At 42.0% G+C, this 21,535-nt stretch overlaps 1 protein-coding gene across 1 annotated transcript in view; it reads left to right on the forward strand.

Moving 5' to 3' along the window:
- kdrl (kinase insert domain receptor like) overlaps positions 1-12,114 on the forward strand; it is a 200,797-nt gene extending 188,683 nt beyond the window's left edge. Inside the window, exon 30 of the mRNA XM_078547471.1 lies at positions 9,097-12,114. Coding sequence (XP_078403597.1) covers positions 9,097-9,310 — 214 coding nt within the window. The 3' untranslated portion in view covers positions 9,311-12,114. The remainder of the gene's footprint in view (positions 1-9,096) is intronic.
- Positions 12,115-21,535: the final 9,421 nt, after the last annotated feature.

Raw genomic sequence — 21,535 nt, forward strand, 5'->3', positions numbered from 1 at the left:
GCATAACTTAAATGTGAAAATTGCCATTCTTCCACTAAACCAAAGCCATGTCTTGATACATTGACTACAATGTCATGGAATATCATATATTGTCTAACAAGCAACGATTAAGACACTTCTTTTCTCCTGGGGTTTCAAAATAACTAGCATTTCCCTCAACTGTCCATACTCACATATGAGCAAGAAAATCATGGACTGAATCTTCGGCTCGGCGAGCGGAGACAGGGCCTGCTTGCCGAGGTGTAAAATGATGTGGGTTGACGTTGGGCGTGCGTCCCGATGTCACCACGCATCATTTAGATTTTCAGCCAACTCGGCTGCGCACCTGCCGAACTGTCAAAGGCCTGTTAAGGCCATTAATGAACTAATTAAGCCTATTGAGAAAGCTGCCCCCTTAAGGTTGGTGGGCAGGCGAAGAACCCAGGCGGCCTTCGCATTTTTCATGGAACCTCATCCACAGGCGGGATGAGGTTTCATAAAGGATTTAAAATTTTCAGAAAAATGTTTATTAAAATTAATGCACATGTCCCAGCTCATGTGACAGTTTCACATGAGGGAACATGTCATAAAATTTTTTAAAACACTTTATTGAACTGCTAAAATTTAAAACTAATCTCCCTGAGGCACAGATTTCTGGGTTCTTTCGCGGGCGTGCGTCACGCTGGGCAGGCCTCAACTGGCCCGCCCACGTAAAATGGCGGCACGGACCCGATTGGGGGTGCCGATCAGGTCCACGTCCACGCCCGCTCGCGATTTCCCCCAGCACAAACCCCCCCCCCGGCCAATGGGGGGCAAAATTCTACCCCATGTTCCTGAAAATTTTCACCTCCAATATTAGACATTCATTGTTCTGTTACAACTGTGATATGAATGTATTCCTGAGTTTTCACTGGTAATGTTTTGTAACCTGTGCTTTCAGCTCACTGTCACTCATTGAAGTTTGATTTTCACAAACAGAAGTGGGATAGAATGCTTCACATAAAGCATACGACATAAAAATTATTAAGCAAAGAGCATAGGAATTTAATTGCAGGATCTTTTGTTGGCTTTCAAATTTTATATGCACATCTAGCAGGCTCAAAACCAATTGAAACTGTTTACAGATTCGTAAAGATACAGTACCCAACTCTAATTCATGATGAAAAAAATTAATGTCCTCTCACGTTCATTCTCTATTTTCCCCAAATAGGCACCAGTAATTAAAGAGTTACTTAATTAGCTTCTTGTAAATGAAATACTATTCTGAATTTTCCTTCCTTAATAATTTTACTGTAGCATTCATGAGGTTAATCTTGGAGGTTAATCTTAGAGGTTAATCTTGGCTGCATTAATCATTCCGATGAGCTGCAAGGATATCATTAAAAATATTAAATGTCAAAATCAACAGTTAAACTTTGGTTAGGAGTGTAATTTAAGTGATGGACAACCCTTCCCAAACAGCAGTTCCTACCCTTAGGACAAAGTACAATTGGACCACTGGCTGTGAATCTGTAAGTCTCACAAAATCTCTTATTGTGTGGTCAACTATCTCTAATGCTATTTCTTTTATCTCACACTCCAGTCATCTGGATATTTTCCAAGAAACACAGATACTTTCATGTTTTCTCTTGTCTCTCTAGACAACTTTAATGCATGAAAATTAAAAACAGAGTATCAGAAGAAGTTAGTTGTTGAGAGTTAACAGAACTTTGAACGAAGCCCAGTTTGCCAAGAAAGAAATGTTACCTTTTCATGAATGGACACTTTGTTTAAAAATAGTCACTATTTCTGCTCATTTCAGCTTAATGGACGGTATATGTATTTTAATAATGTTTTGGCAAAATATGTGGATACTTGAGCCTGAATTTTCCCATCGGCGATTTGGGGGCGGGGCCCGCTCGCCGACGGGAAAATGACGCGGGATGACCTCGAGAGGAACCCCCGACGTCATCCCGGTCCCTTTAAATTTTTAGGAAGGCGGGCGGACAGCGAAATCAGCTGTCCACCCACCGACCTATCAATGGCCCATTAAGACCATTGACAGGCTAATTAAAATAATTATAAAGACCTGCCCGTCCAAGTTTAAGGCTGGCGGACAGGCCAGGAGCCCCAGCGGGCTTCTGATAATGCATGAAACCTCATCCACTGGCGGGATGAGGTTTCATGTCCGTTTTTAAAAAGTCTAATAAAGTTTATGTCATTTTTATTAACATGTCCCATCTCGTGTGACATTGTCATATGAGGGGGACATGTTAATAATTTTTAAATTTTTCTATTTTTTGACTTTTCTTACCTGTCACTAATCTCTCTGAGACAGGACTTTACCACAGGGAGCAGTGCGCTCTTTCGCGCACATGCGCGAAAGAGCGCACTTTGACAGATGGAGAATCCCTCTCCCCCTGCACAGGAAGTGCATAGCGCTTCCTGTCGGGCAGGGCGCTGAGTGGGCCTTAATTGGCCCGCCCACTCAAAATGGCGGCAGGCCTCATTTCGGTGGTGGGGGTCAGCTGTCTGCCCACCGCCGAGCTGGTGGGGCCCGCACGCCATCCGAGGGCAAAATTCTGCCCTTGGAGTTCAAATGCAAGTTGGAACATAGTGAGTTCTATAACTATTTTATAAGTTTCATATTCAAAGGCCATGTTTTGCCCTGTTAATTGTTTTGGCTAGACATGTGAACTCTGACACAGTTGAAGCTACTTCCAGTAATAATATAATCTGAGAAGTAGCTACTTAACTACATGACCAGGCATTTCCAAAGGCTGGTGTGAACACATCAATGCATTCTGATGTCATTGAAATTGATTATTTGCTCTTGGCTACTACTTAGTAAGTAGCTACAAGTAACAACAAGTTACTACTACCAACTAGTTAATCATTACAACTCCACAGATCATGCACCTATTATGGCTTATCAGTCGACAGATTGGCTTGATTGATATTACTTCAAGTCAGAAGATTGAGAGTTCAAAGCTCCTGTGCTGAATTTAAGCACATAATCTAGGCTGACAGTTTAGTATAGTATGAAGGAAGTGTCACATTGTCAGAGGTGCTGTCCTTCCTGGTGGTTATTGATGATCGCATGGAAATATTTAATGAGGATAAAGAATTATTCTGGCCAACATCCCTTCCTCAACCATTGCAACCAAAAATAGATTATTGGTTATTCATCTCATTCCTAGGTTTTTATGCACAAATAGTTGCCCTATTTTTTTTTTATATATCACTGCACTTCAATAGTTCGCTAAATACAAAGTGTTTTAAAAAGTCATTGAGAGAAGAATATAGTGTAAATTTCAAAATCTCTTTTTCACATCTATTCACAATCTACAGTTTATCTATTTGGCTGTCCTTTCTCTTCAAGTTTTTATAAAGGTTGTATTCAGTCTTTTGGTGTTTCTCCTTCACACCTTATATGAACCATTTCAAAGAGAACACTCTCAGGTTTTGCCAGTAGTACTTTGGGATCATCCATTGGATCTACATGTGTCAAGCTCCTGGATAACATTGTGATCCAGGGCAAACACATCTGCAGTGAGTGTTTGCAGCTTGAGGAACTTCGGCTCAGAGTCATTGAGCTGGAGGCTGAGCTGCAGACTCTGTGACACATCAGGGAGGGGGAAAGTTACCTGGATGCTTTATACCAGCAGGCAGTCACACCACTTGGGATAGAGTCTTCTGATTTGGTCGGTGCTCAGGGTCAGGAGGGTGTGACTGCAAGTGAGGCAGTTAAGGGGACCCAGAGGGCAGGATTGCAGGAGTGTGAGCCTCTGCAGTTGTCCAATAGATGTGAGGTTCTCTCACACAAAAACAGAAAATGCTGGAAAAACTCAGCAGGTCTAACAGCATCTGTGGAGAGAAAAACAGAGCTAACGTTTCAAGTCCATATGACCCTTCAGTGCCTCTTCTTTTTCATGCCTCTTCTTCTCTCAGCTTGATTGGATGAGAGCAGGGGCTGCAGGGTGGATAAGCAAACTGACTGTGGTACAGGAAGGCATTCAAATTGGGGGGGAGCAAAAAGGAACATAGTGATAGTAGGGGACAGCTATAGTGAGGGGGATCAACACCATTCCCTGCAGCAAAGAATGAGAATCCAGATGGCTGTGTTGCCTGCCTGGTGCCAGGGTTCAGGACATCTGCTCAGGGCTGGAGAGGAACTTGCATTGGGAAGGGGAGGATCCAGAAGCTGTGGTCCATGCAAGCACCACCAACATAGGCAGGATGAGGAAGGAGGCTCTGCATAGTCAGTATGAGGAGCTAGGAACCAATTAAGAAGCAGAACCTCAAAGGTCATAATTTCTGGATTGTTACCTGAGCCACGTGCAAATTGGCATAGGACAAATAAGATTAGAGAAATGAATGCGTGGCTCAAAGACAGGTGTGGGAGAAGTGGGTTCTGGTTTGTGGGGTACTGGCACTAGTATTAATGAAAGTGGGATCTGTACTGTTGGGCCCGTGCTGGGGCTGGTGTCCTCGCGAGTCACATAACTAGGCAAGTAGGGAAGGTTTTAAACTAAGTAGTGGGGCAAAGGATCAAATTTGAGAAGATGTGGTAAACCAAAGAGTAGAGACAAGGCAAGAGAGAAAGGTATTAGTATGGGAAATGGGAGCTTTTCAGAAAGATATAGCAATAATCTTGGGAGATTTTAATCTAAGTATAGAATGGAAAAATCAGATGGGCAAAGGTAGCGTAGATGAAGAGATCATAGAATGTTTTCAAGATAGTTTCTTAGAACAGCACATTCTGGAACCGACCAGAGGGCCAGCTATACAGGATCTGGTATTGAGCAACAAGGTAAAATTAATTGCTAACCTCATAGTGAAGGCACCCCTAGGTGGCAGCGATCATAATATGATTGAATTTTACATTAATTTTGAGGGAGAAACGAGTGCATCTGAGACTAGTATTTTAAACTTAAATTATGAGGCATGAAAGCAGGGCTAGCTAAAGTGAATGGGCAAATGAAGTTAAGGGATATGTCAATAGAAGTTCAGTGACAGACATTTAAAGGGATATTTCAGAATACACAGAATATGTACATTTCAACGAGGAAGAGAAATTCCAAAGGAAGAGCCCACCATCTGTGGTTAACTAAAAAAGTTAAAGGCAGTGTCAAACTTAAAGAAAAAGCATATAATTACACAAAAACAGTGGCAGGTCAGAAGATTGGAAAGAATATAAAGAACAGCAAAGATTAACAAAAAGATTAATAAGGAGGGAAAAGTTAGAGTACGAGAGAAAGCCAGCTAGTAATATAAAGACGGAGAGTAAGAGTTTCTATAGATATTTAAATAAGACAAGTTAACAAAGTGAGCATTTGTCCTATAGAAAATACATCTGGAGAGTTGATAATGGAAAGTAGGGAGATGGCGGATGAATTAAACAGGTATTTTGCTTCGGTCTTCACTATATAGGACATATGTAACAATCCGGAAATAGCTGTAAATCAGGAAATGGAAGGGAAGGAGGAACTTGGGAAAATTACAATCATCAGTGAAGTGTTATTGAGCAAATTGTGGGGGCTGCAGGCTGACAAATCCCCAGGTCCGGATGGACTTCCGCCTAAGGTCTTGAAAGAAGTGATTAGTGATTTAGTTGATGCACTGGTTTTAATTTTCCAAAATTCCCTAGATTCGGGCAAGGTTCCATTAGATTGGAAAATAGAAAATGTAAGTCCTTTATTCAAAAGGGGAGGGAGGCAGAGGGCAAGAAACTACAGGCCAGTTAGCCTAATGTCTGTCATAGGGAAAATGTTAGAAGCTATTATTAAAAATGGTATAGCAGGGAACTTAGAAAAATTCAAGGCAATCAGGCAGAGTCAACATGGTTTTATGAAAAGGAAATCATGTTTAACCATTTCATTGGAGTTCTTTGAAGAAGTCACATGTGCTGTGGATAAAGAGGAACCGATGGATGTACTGTACTTAGGTTTCCACAAGACATTTGATAAAGTGCCACATCTAAGTCTATTGTGGAAAATAGAAGCTCATGGCGTAAGGGGTAACATATTGGCATGAATAAAAGATTGGCTAGCTAACAGGAAGCAGAGAGTTGACATAAGTGGGTCTTTTTTCTAGTTGGCTGGATGTGACAAGTGGTGTGCCACGGGGATCAGTGCTAGGGACTCATCATTTCACAATTTATATAAATGACTTTGATGAAGGGATCAAAGGAATGCTTGCTAAATTTGCTGATGACACAAAAATAGGTAGGAAAGTAAATTGTGAAGAGGACATAGGGGGGCTATGAAGGGACATAGATAGGTTAAGTGATTGCGCAAAGATCTGACAAATGGAGTATAATGTGGGCAAATGTGAAATTGTTCATTTTGGCAGGAAGAATAATAAAGAAGCATATTATCTAAATGGTGAGAGATTGCAAAGCTCTGAGATTCAGAGCGATCTGGGTGTCTTAGAATGAATCACAAAAGACTGGTATGCAGGTACAGCAGGTAGTTAGGAAAGCTAATAGAATGTTATCATTTATTGTGAGGGGAATTGATTACAAAAGTAGGGAGGTTATGCTTCAGCTGCACAGGGCATTGGTGAGACCACGTTTGGAGCATTGTGCACAGTACTGGTCTCCTTATTTAAGGGAAGGTGTAAACGCATTAGAAGCAATTCAGGGAAGGTTCACCAGACTAACACCAGGGATGGGTGGATTGTCTTATAAGAAAAGGTTAGACAGGTTAGGCTTGTATCCACTGGAATTTAGAAGAGTAAGAGGCGACTTGATTGAAACCTTTAAGATCCTGAGGGGTCTTGACAGGGTGGATGTGGAGAGGATGTTTCCTCTTGTGGAAGAAGCTAAAACTGGGGGTCACTGCTTAAAAATAAGGGATCACTCATTTAAGACGGAGATGAGGAGAATTTTTTTCTCAGAGCGTACTGAGTCTTTAGAACTCCCTTCCTCAAAAAGCAGTTGAAGCAAAGTCTTTGAATATTTTTAAGGCAGAGCTAGATAGATTCTTGATAAGCAAGGGGATGAAATGTTATCGGAGGGGAGGCAGGAATGTGGGTTTGAGGCTACAATCAGATCAGCCATGATCTTATTGAATAGCCGAGCAGCATACTCCTGTTCCTAATTCATATGTTCGTTTGAGGGACGTCCCATATTCTTGCACTACCTCCCAGATTATGCTAAAAGTGTATCTACAGATGTCTTAGCTGAGCTTCATATTTTTTTATTGTTTTATAATGCTGCACAGCATTGTGCATTGCACTGGTGCACTGGTTTCCTCGTTCCAGTTTTATAATTATTAAGGAAGCTTTGGATTCAAAGCATTTACCAGCCTCAACTAAAGACAGTGGCCTGGATTTCCATCCTCGAAGCAGGTAGCGGGAATCAGGAAAATTCCCATCTCGGTCCACCTGCCACTGGAAAATGTACCTGCAGGAATGGAGTTTTCATTGTGCTGTCAATTTCACAATATTTATTTACACAAATTTAAGAGGTTTCAAGTGCTTGCAGATTCAGCTTTATTGATCGATACTTTAAAGGGTCTGGATCATTGACACTTTTTTATTGGGCTGTAGTAAAAAGGATTTTTTAAAGAAAGTGGAAAGTTATCAATCGATGTTTTTAAAGCTTTTTTTTTTACACATCCTACTTTACACTATAGAGTTCATTGGTTCTATACAGTGTATAGCAGGTAAATGGGTATGGAAGTGCAATAGCATTGGCATGATAGGCATGAGGGCCATAAGGGTTGTTTGGGGGTATAGCTTGGTATGGGGGCATGAGGGGCCATAGGTGTGTAGGGAGGCATACCTACACAGGAGGAACATGAGGAGGACCTTTTGAACTTACCTTTTAAAAGGTCCCCTCACCTCTGAGGTGCTGTAAACCAAGATTCATTAGGAACCTGGCTCGACTCACCAGGAATTCACCAAGGCTCCTTAGGCAGCAACTTCTAAACCCACAACCACTACCACCTAGGAGGACAAGGGCAGCAGATTGATGGGAACACCACCACCTGGAAGATCCCCTCCAAGTCACTCAATATCCTGACTTGGAAATATATCGCCGTTCCTTCACTGTCACTGGGTCAAAATCTTGGAACTCCCTTCCTAGCAGCACTGCAGGTGTACCTACACCACATGGACTGCAGCGGTTCAAGAAGGCAGCTCACCACTACTTTCTCAAAGGCAACTAGGAATGGCCAATAAATGCTGAACCAGCCAGTGAAGCCCACATCCCGTGAATGAATAAAAAAACAAAAATTGCGGAGAGCTAGGGCACGCCTATCCTCGCAATGGAAGGTCAGGAGTGCAAGGTTCAGGCCCATGACCCAACCCAGTCCACTCCCTTAAAAGGCACTCCCAAAATCAGAAACCCCGGGAAGGGGGTCAGGAGTTTTGGATTTGGGTCTCAAATGCCATTTTTAAAGGGCTCCTGAGTCATGCCATCTCGGTGAAAATCCAGGCCAGTATCTCTGTCAGGATAAATACAAAAACAAAGCCGCGTCATTTCTATGGTGGCATTTATCATATCAACCATTACACTGGCTTGCCAGTGCATAACAGTGAATATTACATTAAACAAAGTATTCCTCCTTCAAACAATATAATTTAAACCGACTAACTAATCACTCACTTCACTGTGGGTTATTTCTGTGTGTGCAAAATAACTGTAATATATGCCTGCATAACAGCCACTGCATTCAAAAATATTTTATTATTGAGTAAATTTACCAGTCCCACAGAATTAGCAGGGTACACTTTGAAAGAAGTATATGTTGAGGAGAGGCTGCTACAGCGTTGCACTGACTCTCTGACCCATGCTCTCTTTGACTTTAATTTCTTGCTGAAGCACTGATCAGTGAATTTATCCTTATATGTGAATCACTTAAAGGCAGAGTTAAATATTATGGGACTACGAGCTTTTTTTTTCATTTTCATATCCACTGCACTTAAGGTGCCCCAGAAAACAACCTTGTTAAAATGCTACTTACCTGACCACATTTGCTTTTAGAATTTTTCTAAAAAATTGCAGCGATTATTTCTTCTATGTTTATTTTTCACAAGGCCTATTCATCACTGTTTGTCTTCAATAAGCTCCGGTAGAACGATTCCATCAAAATTAATTGCTTTTCTTTCATTTTCTCTTTCTTAAAACAGAATGAGAGCTGTGAGTAAAAGCAAAGAGTCTGTATTGTCTGAGTCTGAGAACCATGCTAACCCACTCCAGCCTGCTGTGTGTGGTACAGAGGATGAAGGCCTGGATTTTGCCCTGGAAGATTCAATCCTGTTACCTATGGATCAAACTTTGGAATGCCACAGCCCACCGCCCGATTACAACTCTGTCATTCGCTACACCACACCACCAGTCTGAATAAACTGGATTTTCTGAATGCTACCACACCACAATTGTCAGTGCAGCCTTTAATGAGGAATGTACCACAGCACAACATCCTGGATATTGTAAACCAAACTCTTCTTCGGCTAAAGGGATATAGAGAGAGCCATATAACCATGGATGTCAAATCTACTATAAGTACTTGTGTTAAAGCCCTACTATTCATTCAGTAAAAAATACCCCTGCAGGTAATTTTCTGAAAAGTCCCAGGTCTGTGAAAAACCCCGCACAATATCATTATTATTCCAGTGCTGAGTGGCTGTGGGTATAGCTAGTGATCTCACAGCTGTGGTGTGTAGTCAGTGAATCAAATTGTATCAGTGAAATTCTCCAAACATGTCCAAAGTATCCCAGTCAATCATGGGAATGTCACTCAAAAAATTGATTTGTATGTGTATAAAAAACATATGTCTGTCAACTGTTTTGCTAACTGACTGTTGTAAAGAAGGGTCAGTGCCTGAAACCTATCTGTTCTCTCCGCAGATGCTGACTGACCTGTTCCTTGTTTCCATTTTTTATTTCACCATCTGCAGTATTTTTATTTGAATGTTTTGATTCCCTTACTCAAATGAAGATATCGTTCCATATTTTCCAATGTTCAACTTTCACATAGTTCAGTCAACAGGAGGTCCAGTGTTGCTATCATTCACCAAAAGTTAAAATGCCCTAATTTTGTTTCTTTTCCTAATTAACTGTTAAGAAAAATTTCCCACACATGAATTGGCTTCAGTGAAATGCTGAATACTAGAAGAGATGTGTGTAAATTGTATCACTTTAATGATGTTTTAGCAGTCTAAGGTCCCTGACACAAAGTTGTGAGTTCAGTTCCCAGGATTGCATGTTGCAATTTAAGGTGAATTTGAGTTGGGCCTCCAAATGAAATACATCTCGCAGAAATAAGCTGGTCCATCTCATAGTAAGGAGCAACAAGCTGTACATAAAAATTGTATTAATGGTGATGATAAAAACACTGTGGCACAGAGTTTCTGATTCTAGTGAAGGCTGTGGGTATGATAAGCTATTGAGGAGATAATGATGGAGAATATAAGATGGGGGGAAAACAATAAGAAAATGGCTAATTGAAAAACAGTGAAAGAATTTTTTGCTAGTCACAAACTCTGTTAGAATTTCCTCTATAACATTGAGGGTAGCAGACAAGTTGAAAATATCATTATGTTCTCCAGGCATGATGAATTTTAAATAGTTGCAGCAGGTAATTAAAATTTGATTATTCCACATCTAACTGAAAGCAGTGGAAACTAGAGCCATATAAACTGTAGGATTATGTCAATGTGAGGATATCTCCACTATTATGTACCCATATTCTGATGGCTTTCCAAACAAGATTAGCATTCAAAGGAGTTTTTCTTTGTTATTAATGCTTGTTCTTTGTGGATTCTTCATGAATTTTGTGTTGAGGCTTTTCCTGGTATCAGATAGTTAACAAGAAGTGTGAACAATGAAACCCCCCACCCTCCCAATGCACATTGTCAAACACATACAGATTTGCTATTGTACTCTCAATAATGACTGGCTTGTTCTAAGATCATGAAGAGTATAAGTTTTGCACAACAATTAGCTTGTATCCCCCTGCTCCCATCCAATCATGGAGAATGAGACAGCTCCCACTGGACACAATTTAATGCCATTCAATGCATTCTTGTTTGGCAGAGGCATATTATGTTCTACAATGTTGAGAAAAGTAGTTGTATATTATAAGGAGGAGACAATCCTGATCCCTCAAAGTGAGAAAAAATGTGTCAATGCTCCAGAAACAATATTTTAATCTGCAAAAATGTTTTAGAAATATTAATGGCTAATTTTCAGGGCTAACAGCTTTAAAACGGCAAGAATTAGACTGATCAGCAATGATAAATACAAATTCAATTGCTTTATAAACTCAGACTATTTTGTAAGGATAATGTAAAATTTGGACTCTACACTCCTCCCCAATTGCCCCCCCGCCCCCGTGTAACGCCCCGCCCACACCCGCCCCCACCTTAAGAGAGTGTCATTATTGGGCATTAGCTTTAATTAACGAAGGTATACTATTTGCACAAATAGAATATTTCCTTCATCTATTTTTAATTATCAAGAAAAACTATCTGAGTGTTCTTAGGTGGGCTGGGGGAACAGCACAACTGCTTAAATGAAAATTACCCCAAAACTTTCCTATTCAAGGAGAGGGTTTGAATCTGAACATGTTGTATCCAGCTGATTGGTTTTATGCATCTTCTAATATTTTACAAATTCCAGTATTTATTTAAAAATAAACTTACTAATTTAACTTTACCTGGTGTTATTAACATATTTCCAATGCTGAATTTAGTAAAACAGCAAAATAAAATATCAAAAGTATAGTTGCTAAAGCAAGAAGTAACTTCAATATTTCAAATTAGTCATTTACCTCATTACAATATTTCTAATACTGAATTTATATATTTTATAAAAGAATCAGACTGCGAATTTTTCACATCTTCCTAGCTTATCATCAGGATGTTACCAAAAGATGTAGTCAGAAATTCTAGGAAGAACTGTTATGGCTGTAATTACTCTCTGCCTTTATATCAATATTTGTAATTAGAGTGAAAAAGGTCTCAGGTAATCTCATGTTGCTGTATCCTTTTTTTCTAGATCTTGCACAGGTATTTGTTATAACAAATTAAAAGCAATTAACTGTTCAAACCATTCCAAGTATATTAGAAATGTCCCTAGGTGACAGATTGTGAATGGCTTTTTTTAAATAAAGTGGAAAAGGAACACTGCAGTGTAAAACAGGGAATATTTTGCATACTGTGAATTTACTGTTCTTTAAAAGAACTCTGGAATTAGAGTTCTTTCATTAATATATGAGGAACAATAACGAGAAAATGGTTATTTTTCACTGAAACTCCCAGGATGCTGTAAATCCCTTAGATTGTCCTATGAACAATTCAGATAGGTCACATTCCAATGGGTCTACTGTGAATGTTACGAGTATAAGGAGGTGCCCAGTATTGTTGTGTTATGTTATATAGTGTATAGTCACAAATCCAGTTATTCTACATTGCAATATAGGAATTAAAGATATCTGACATCGCACCATCTCATATATTTTCTAGTATTCTGTTCCCTTTATCACCCATTCACATTGTTCCTTCCACAAATCATGGCCAAATATAATTGAGCGCGTAGAGAAATTAGCAGCATTGTAAATTTAGAATGAGGAATTTAGCCCTGAAATTATATTGTAAGAAAATAGCACAATAGAACATAGGAACAGGAGTAGGCCATTCAACCCCTCAACCCATCTGCCATCGGCTGATCTGTACCTCAACTCCATTTACCCAGCTTTGTTCCATAACACTTTGATATCCTTACCTTAAAAAATGCATTACTTTGACATTCCTCTCTCCGCTACTTTACAGAGATGTTAACCCATTTCAAATAAATAGATCACTGATACTGCTGAAATAGTGCACAGGGGAGACACATCCATTAAACATTGGTGCGTTATTTTCACAGTGTGCTTTCAAGACTGTGGGTTTTTTTTAAAGAAGGGCGTCAAAAGATTGTAACAAAGTGGTGGTGTATGACCATGATAAAATAATCATACATGGGCTCAAGATGAAGTGAACTTGATGGGGCAGCTGGTCTTTTCTTGCTGCAGGCTTACTTTTTGTCTTAATTCCTTATTCAGAATTGTTATTTTAAAGCTATAGACTATATAATATAAAAAATAAGCAATGTCTGGGTGTGAGCTTCAGTAATTTGAATTTGTAATCCTGATGATGTTTCTTGACACTCGAATGCTGTTATCACGAGTTATGATGTCATCAGGACCGCTTGATTGAATTCCTACCAGTTATCGATTATCCTATCTGTTCAGTTGCACTTATTTGTAGCTTGTTTTTGTTTATGTACCATTAACTGGAAATGTGTTTATTTTGCATTAGCTAACTAGCAGTAAGCTTTGGAAAGCAAATAACATTTAAGTAAGGGGAGTATATGGTTTCAAAGTGTGACAAATGAACTTTGTCTACGAAACAGCTAATATTAATTATCATTATTTTATACATGCAAAATACCAATAACAAAGTCTTATGCTTCTTTAAATTACCCAATCCATGGATTAGCCTGTAATGTTTTCTTTGCCTTATATCTTTGTGTCTATGCAGCGTTTATGCAGAATGTAATGGCCAGCTTCAATGCCAAGGTGGTGAAATTGCATGACTAGTTTGCCAGCACAAATATTTTTAATATTCAACTCCGTAATTTCCAGTGTTCTGAAATTAAAATATAAGTATCACAGATGTACAATGAAAGGTCTTAGTAAATGCACAAAAGTTTTAAATGGTATTCTCTTCAGCCATTTTCAATGTATTAATATTATTCCTGATAAGACTTAACCTAATACATATATACAAATCATCATGTACCAGAATTTTTCATCAACACAGATGGGACAGTATAACAGCACACTTCAAGAACGAGGCAACTTTAGTTGTAATTCCAATGAAATGTCCAAGTACAGAATCTTGAAAATTCAAATAGATCATTCTTGTTAATTTTTCATTCATACTATTAGTTTCCCTTTGCTAACACTAGTGAGCTAGCTATTCATTAGCGACTTCTTTTACAACAATGGTGAGAGGTGTATACTCTTGTGTGTACAGATTCTCTCCTCAAGGATCCTCTCCTGCCCATTGAATTGTCAGGGCATCAGAGAAGTGGTTGTATAGTATTGGAGAGAGTTGGCAGAGACTAAAGTCAAAACCCTCAAAATTAGAAGTGATTACTGACACCGTGCACTTATTATAAGTCATTGTTACTCATTAAGTTGAACTTTTAATACTAACAAATTGTAGCAAGTCAGCTCTTGAAATACCCTTACACCCCTTGAGAGAGTTGTTGGAGATGGCAGGTGTAAGTGGAAGGTATAACGTGAGGTTATTTGAGGGCATTTTGCTACTAATTTTTAAGAAGAGTCAGCTGAGGTCTTTTCAAGCAGAGGATGGTTCCCACTTATTCAGGCATGATGTAGTGAATGGCAAATCCTGTTATAAGTCAGCTCCAGTACGTTGATAGACATGTGCTCACACCACTCACAAACTGCCTACAAATATAGGACAACTTACAGAATCAGTCAAGTGGATTGTTGGAGACACCAGCTTTCTGTTAAAAATGAAAATTTCAGCAGCCATTAAACTGGAATATTTGCTAAGCATCAGAACGTGAGGTTGTTTCCCTCTTTCAATTTTGCACATGGAAGAACTTTTTCTTTAAAATAACATAGTCAGAGAAAACTAATATCAAAATAACAACAAATGAGAAAATACTAACAAGTTTTCAGGAAGCTCGTGTAGTCCTCAAACAGTTCTGAAAAATGTTCCTTTTCTGCATATTTTACTGACAGATTTTGAAGAAGTAACACAAGCATTCCATACTAACTATTCGAAAGCTTGATGTATGTGCTATAAGCTCTCAAACTCATAACTCATGGTCCTTTTTAACACTCTAGCTTATCCCTACTTTTGAACTGAAATGTGATGCAGAGATAAAGGTTTGTTTCTGAATCCTACTCTCATGCTTGCAGGACAGGCTAATCCTTTGTATTAAAGAAGGATATCTATTCATGTCAAGACAACTTCTTTCTCTAAGAACCACTTGTTTTAAAGTGCTCATACGACTCACTTTTAATGATTTCTTTTCTTAAGGAACAGCAGAGAACTGCCATTTATTCTGTGGGAAAGTAATAAGGAATGTCGATGTATTATCTGTGGAAGAATGTATGCACTGGAGAACCTCTGTATTTCATATAGCCTAAGCTCTATTGGAGCTATTAACAAAAAATAAAGTTTACATATATTTATAGCTTTGTTAGTTCTGTGTTTCTGTCTTTTAATGTTTTCATTCAGAAGAAGAAACATCCTTCAATGGCACAACAATGTGTTGTGCTGAGAATATGGGTGGAATTTTGTGCTCTCGCTCGTAGCGAGTTTGGAGGCGGGAAGGGCATGTACTGAAGCAGGATGGTGGCGTATCCAAACCCGCCACCTTCCTGCCACCGCCCAAATTAAGTTCTGGGCAGGAAGGCCCATTGCCAACCTTCCAGCCCTGCTGCCCTTAAGTGGCCAGTTAAGGACTACCCAAGGGCCTCATCCTGCCACCGCTGGGGTTAACCTAGCTGCTGGCAGATCTGTCGCCATGCAGCATACACAACAGCTGCTATCCTGCAGCAGCTTGTCACCTCCGGGAAAGGGGTTGTCCCTTGATCAAAGGCACTGAGTGCCTGGTTGAGGGACTGGACATTAGGAAGGGGAGCCAGCTTCCTGTCCTTGCTTCCAAATCCCCTGCACCCTTCTCCCCACGATCCCCACTCCATTAACCCATCCATCCCCCCCCACTCCCCGATAATTCTTACCTTTGTCCTTGGTTGCTCCATAATCCTGGGACTCCAGAGGCTGTTCTTCTGGCAGCAGCCACAGCCCCCTCCATGGCACTACTGAGCGCAACAGTTGCCAGCCCCTGAATGGGCGACACCTCTCACTAGGCAAGACTTCTTCCCATGGGGACCTGCCAGTGGCCTCGCCACTTCCTGAATGGAATGTGGCTCAGCAAATCTTCTCTTCAGCCAACAGCCGAGATCCCCGGTGCCTCAACAGGTTCTGCCCCATATCAGATCTGCTGTGTTCAGGATTACCAGGCTCACTGGTAATCAACTGATTTGCCATTGCCACTTGCTATACCCACAACTGTTCAACAAAGCTGCAGGATTGATGCCCTCTCGTGTTTTGGTTGGCAGAAAATGGTTGCACAAAAATGCACACTCGATCACATGAGCACAGGTAGGAAGGTAAATTAGTGAGAGATCTTCATCATAAAATAAGTGAGTTGCCACGCTACTAGCAAGATTGTTAGCTTGTCAGCTTGCCTAAGGGGATCTACATCTCATAAGGGGAAGATTCAGTGTGGTTGCAGACACATGCATTCAATTCAACTTGCAAAATGGCAGGCAAAAGAGAAGCAGGAAGAACCCCTCCCCTTCCCCCCCACCCCTGGTTTTCGAATACTGCTTGGAGGTCCTGGAGGAGGAGATGTGCAGGAGGAACGGACATCTTCTTCCCACCAGGCAGCAGTGAGCAGAGGTAGCAGAGCAGGTCAGCGCCAAAAGCAATAATCCACAAACCTGGCTGCAATGTTGCAAGGATTATCTGACCGGGGTGGATAAGGTAAGACTCCTAGCTCAGATCAGCTGCCCTTTTTGCTGTCATTGCTGTTCTCCCTGGCATTAAGACTCAATGATAATCTCAGCGGCATCACCAGACTCCTTAATATAGTGCAGCCAATAAAACAAAACCATACAGTGACAGACAAATGTCAGTTTCTCCCACAGCTCTGTGCTCTGAGGAACTGCCAATACTCAGCCAAAACAGGGCAAAATGATCCCAACAACCTTTTTGTTTTATTCATTCATGGGATATGGGCTTTGCTGGCTGGGCCAGCATTTATTGCCCATCCCTAGTTGCCCTTGAGAAGGTGGTAGTGAGCTGCGTCCCTAAACCACTGCAGTCCATGTGGTGTAGGTACACCCACAGTGCTGTTAGGGAGGGAGTTCCAGGATTTTGACCCAGCTACAGTGAAGGAACGGCGATATGTTTCCAAGTCAGGATGGTGAGTGGCTTGGAGGGGAACTTCCAGGTGGTGGCGTTCCCATCTATCTGCTGCCCTTGTCCTTCAAAATGGTAGTGGTCGTGGGTTTGGAAGATGCTGTCTAAGGAGCCTTGGTGAATTCCTACAGTGCATCTTATAGATGGTACATACTGCTGCTACTGTGTGTTGGTGGTGGAGGGAGTAAATGTTCATGGATGTGATGACAATCAAGCAGGCTGCTGCATCCTGGACGGTGTCAAGCTTCTTGAATGTTGTGGGAGCTGCACTCGTCCAGGAAGTGGGGAGTATTCCACCACACTCCTGACTTGTACCTTGTAGATGGTGGACAGGTTTTGAGGAGTCAGGAGGTGAGTTACTCATCGCAGGAATCCTAGTCCTTGGCCTGCTCTTGTAGTATTTATATGGCTAGTCTAGTTCGGTTTCTGATCAATGGTAGCCCCCAGGATGTCGATAGTGGGGGATTCAGTGATGGTAATACCATTGAACATTGAGGGGTGATGGTTGGATTCTCTCTTGTTGGACATGGTCATTGCCTGACACTTGTGTGGCACAAATGTTACTTGCCACTTATCAGCCCAAGCCTGGATATTGTCCATGTCTTGCTGCATTTGGACATGGACTGCTTCAGTATCTAAGGAGTCGCGATTGGTGCTGAACATTATGCAATCATTAGCGAACATCCCCACTTCTAACCTTCTGATGGAAGGAAGGACATTGATGAAGCAGCTGAAGACGGTTGGGCGGAGGACACTACCCTGGGGAACTCCTGCAGTGATGTCCTGGAGCTGAGATAACTGACCTCCAACAAACACAACCATCTCCCTTTGTGTTAGGCATGACTCTAACCAGCGGAGAGTTTTCCCCCTGTTACCCATTGACTCCAGTTTTGCTACGGCTCCTTGATGTCACAATCTGTCAAATGTGGCCTTGATGTCAAGGGCAGTCACTCTCACCTCACCTCGGGAGTTCAGCTCTTTTGTCCATGTTTGAACCAAGGCTGTAATGAGGTCAGGAACTGAGTGGCCCCACCGGAACCCAAACTGGGCATTAGTGAACAGGTTATTGCTAAGCAATAGCAATTGATAGCACTGTCGATGACCATTCCATTGCTTTACTGATGATCAAGAGTAGACTAATGGGGCAGTAATTGGCTGGGTTGGATTTGTTCTGATTTTTGTGTATAGGACATACCTGGGCAATTTTCCACATAGCTGGGTAGATGCCAGTGTTGTAGCTGTACTGGAACAGCTTGGCTAGGGGCGCAGCAAGTTCTGGAGCACATGTCTTCAGTACTATTGCTAGAATATTGTCAGGGCCCATAGCCTTCAGCCATTTCTTGATATCATGTGGAGTGAATCGAATTGGCTGAAGACTGGCATCTGTGGTGCCAGAGGAGGCTGAGGTGGAACATCCACTTGGCACTTATGGCTGAAGATTGTTGCAAATGCTTCTGCCTTAACTTTTGCACTGTTGTTCTGGGCTCCCTCAACATTGAGGATGCGGATATTTGTGGAGCCTCCTCCTCCAGTGAGTTGTTTAATTGTCCACCACCATTCGTGGCTGGATGTGGCAGGACTGCAGGGCTTAGATTAATCCGATGGTTATGGGATCACTTAGCTCTGTCTATCATTTGCTGCTTATGCTGTTTGGCATGCAAGTAGTCCTGTGTTGTATCTTCACCAGGTTGAAACCTCATTTTTAGGTATGCCTGGTGCTGCTGTTGGCATGCCCTCCTGCACTCTTCATTGAACCAGAGTTGATCCCCTGGCTTGATGGTAATGGTAGAGTGGGGGGTATGCTGGGCCATGAGGTTACAGATTGTGTTCGAGCACAATTCTGCTGCTGCTGATGGCCCACAATGCCTCATAGATGCCCAGTCTTGAGTTGCTAGATCTGTTCGAAAACTATCCCATTTAGCATGGTGGTAGTGCCACACAACACAATGGAGGTTATCCTCAATGTGAAGGCAGGACTTTGTCTCCACAACAGCTGCGCGGTGGTCACTCCTACCGATACTGACATGGACAGATGCATCTGCGGCAGGCAGGTTGGTGAGGATGAGGTCAAGTCTGTTTCTCCCTCCTGTTGGTTCCCTCACCACCAGCCGCAGACCCAGTCTAGCAGCTATGTCATTTAGGACTCAGCCAGCTTCGTCAGTAATGGTGTTACCGAGCCGCTCTAGGTGACGGACATTGAAGTCCCCCACCCAGACTACATTCTGTGCCCTTACCTCCAGCAGCCTATCCAGAGACTCACCTTAAAGAAAGTGACTTTAAATATAAGTGCCTCAGCCTGCTTCCTGTGTGTTCCTGCTGGGTGCCTTAAAAGAGCAAATAGGGCACCTTCGGGGACCAATTTCCCAAAAGGCTCCTAATTCAAGTATAGGACTCCAGGGGCTTATAACCTGCTCATGTATTCATTACAGGCAGCCACTTAGCTTACCATTGAAGTGCCTAAGCCAAAATGGCAGGTTTAACATTCATTTTATACACTTAAACTGGTGAAACACAAGCAAATTTCCTCCCAAAGGTTTTCAGGTGAGAAGGAAAAGGCAGAAACATTGACAGAGAAAATTGATGAGGAAAAGTAACAGAAGTGCACAGCCCACCAGCCAGCCCCTGACCTGTCTGAAATTTTACAGTGGATTGGGGGGTGCTGGAGGTGTCAGGTGACCTGAACGCCCTGGGTCTATTGAAGCCCTTAAGTATCCAATTAAAGGCCGCAAGGGCCTCATCCCAACCCTGCTGTTATTTTACCCGTGGCAGGAGGAGGCCCACGCCAAGCGGGTAGCCTGGCAGCTAGGGTTGGGAAAGGGGTGACCTCCTTTGCAGGTTCCCAGTGCCCATACCCCTCTCCCCAGGTTATACTTCCCCCTTTACCTCCATCCCCAGCCTCTCAAATCCGGTCCCCTACCCTCTTCATCACCCTCTCCAAGGTCTCCCAACCTGGCCCCGGCAATACCCCGAACTTACCTTAAGTCCGGACTCCACTTCGTCAGGGCTGCCTGTAGTCCCAGTAGTGGCCACATCTCCCACATGGTGCTGCTGGGACTACAGAGTTGTTGGCCATGCGATTGGCTGGCAGATCTCCAGGATAGGACTTATACCCGAGATAGGGGCAACAGTCTTGACTTAAAGGGATTAGCTCTGCAGCCAGCATTCAGTTGCTGAGGGGCAGCTGTCTGTATGGTGGGCAGGCTTGCCACTGACCTTTTAGGGGGTGAAGACCACAGTGTCCCATAAGATCTAGCCCACATAGAGAGAAGCTGTCCAGTAAAGAACCATCAGCCAATCCATTTGAATTCAATAAAAATCTGGAATTAAAAGTCTAATGATGACCATGAAACCATTGTCAGTTGTTGTTAAAAACCTATCTGGTTCACTAATGTCCTTTAGGGAAGGAAATATGCCATCCTTACCTGGTCTGGCCTACATGTGATAACCCACAGCAATGTGGTTGACTCTTAAAATGCCTTCTGAACAAGGGCAATTAGGGATGGGCAATAAATGCTGGCCTAGCCAGTAATGCCCACATCCCATGAACAAATAGTAAAAAAAAACAATTTGGAGTTTATTAATTGGCAGCTATGATAAAATAAGTAAGTTGAAATGTCGAATAGGGATTGTGAGTTTGGCCTGTTGGTGTACTGCAACATATTCTGACACAGATCATTGGGTCCAGACTTCAGCACTACAATTCACAACAAGGAGAATTTCAAATGAGTTACATAAGATCAGCCCCAAATACGTGCATGGAGATCGAGGTTTGCTATTAACCCACACCCTTTCATTGGTTGCAGCCAATGCTTTAAATTGACACCGCCTGTTACTTTATATGATTGCTGCATACAGACAGCTAGTTCCAGATTGTTCATTGGCTAGTGCTACTTAAAGGCATCCTGTACCTCTTAATGAGGATCTGCAATACATCTGGAAGAATTGGTGGAAGTCCTTGAAAAGGACATCTGTGCTATGATACATTGGGATATGGCTGAACATGCAAGCAACACATTTTTCTAACAATGCTTTGGTGGCCTTGGTGTAAGAAACAAAGAAAGATTTACTGTTTTTTTTTTCTTATTTCTCCATCCAAAGGCAGGATAAAAAGGGACCAGAGCATTGACAGTGAGAGTTGTTAGGAGTTCAGGTGAGAGTTTGCTGCTGTTTTGATGCTGAGATTTCATACCTCTTCCTGTGGTTTCTGCTGAAGCATTTGCTTTGTCAGCTTTGTTTCGAGGACTTTTGTTTCATCAGCTCTCCTGGAGGATTTCTGCCAAGTGCACCCTTCAGTGCACGAGACAATGCCATCTGCACTTCAGCAAATGGGGATTGTTTACTCCGTCGGTGGGACCTCCTCTGACGAGGAAGAGAGGGGCAGAAGAGAGAGGAGGCCAGGTGTCTGCAGGCAGCATCCCAGGGAGAGACCTGTGGGAGGAGAGGCATAGGGGCAGGGAATGTAGGGCCAGCAGGGAGAGCAATGTGGAAGGCACCGCAGACGACTTCACTATTCTGCTGCCAGAGTATACAGGCAGCAGTCCAGCTAGCTAAC

The sequence above is a fragment of the Cetorhinus maximus genome, chromosome 8 (assembly GCF_964194155.1).
Source record: "Cetorhinus maximus chromosome 8, sCetMax3.hap1.1, whole genome shotgun sequence".
NCBI classification, from domain to species: domain Eukaryota; kingdom Metazoa; phylum Chordata; class Chondrichthyes; order Lamniformes; family Cetorhinidae; genus Cetorhinus; species Cetorhinus maximus.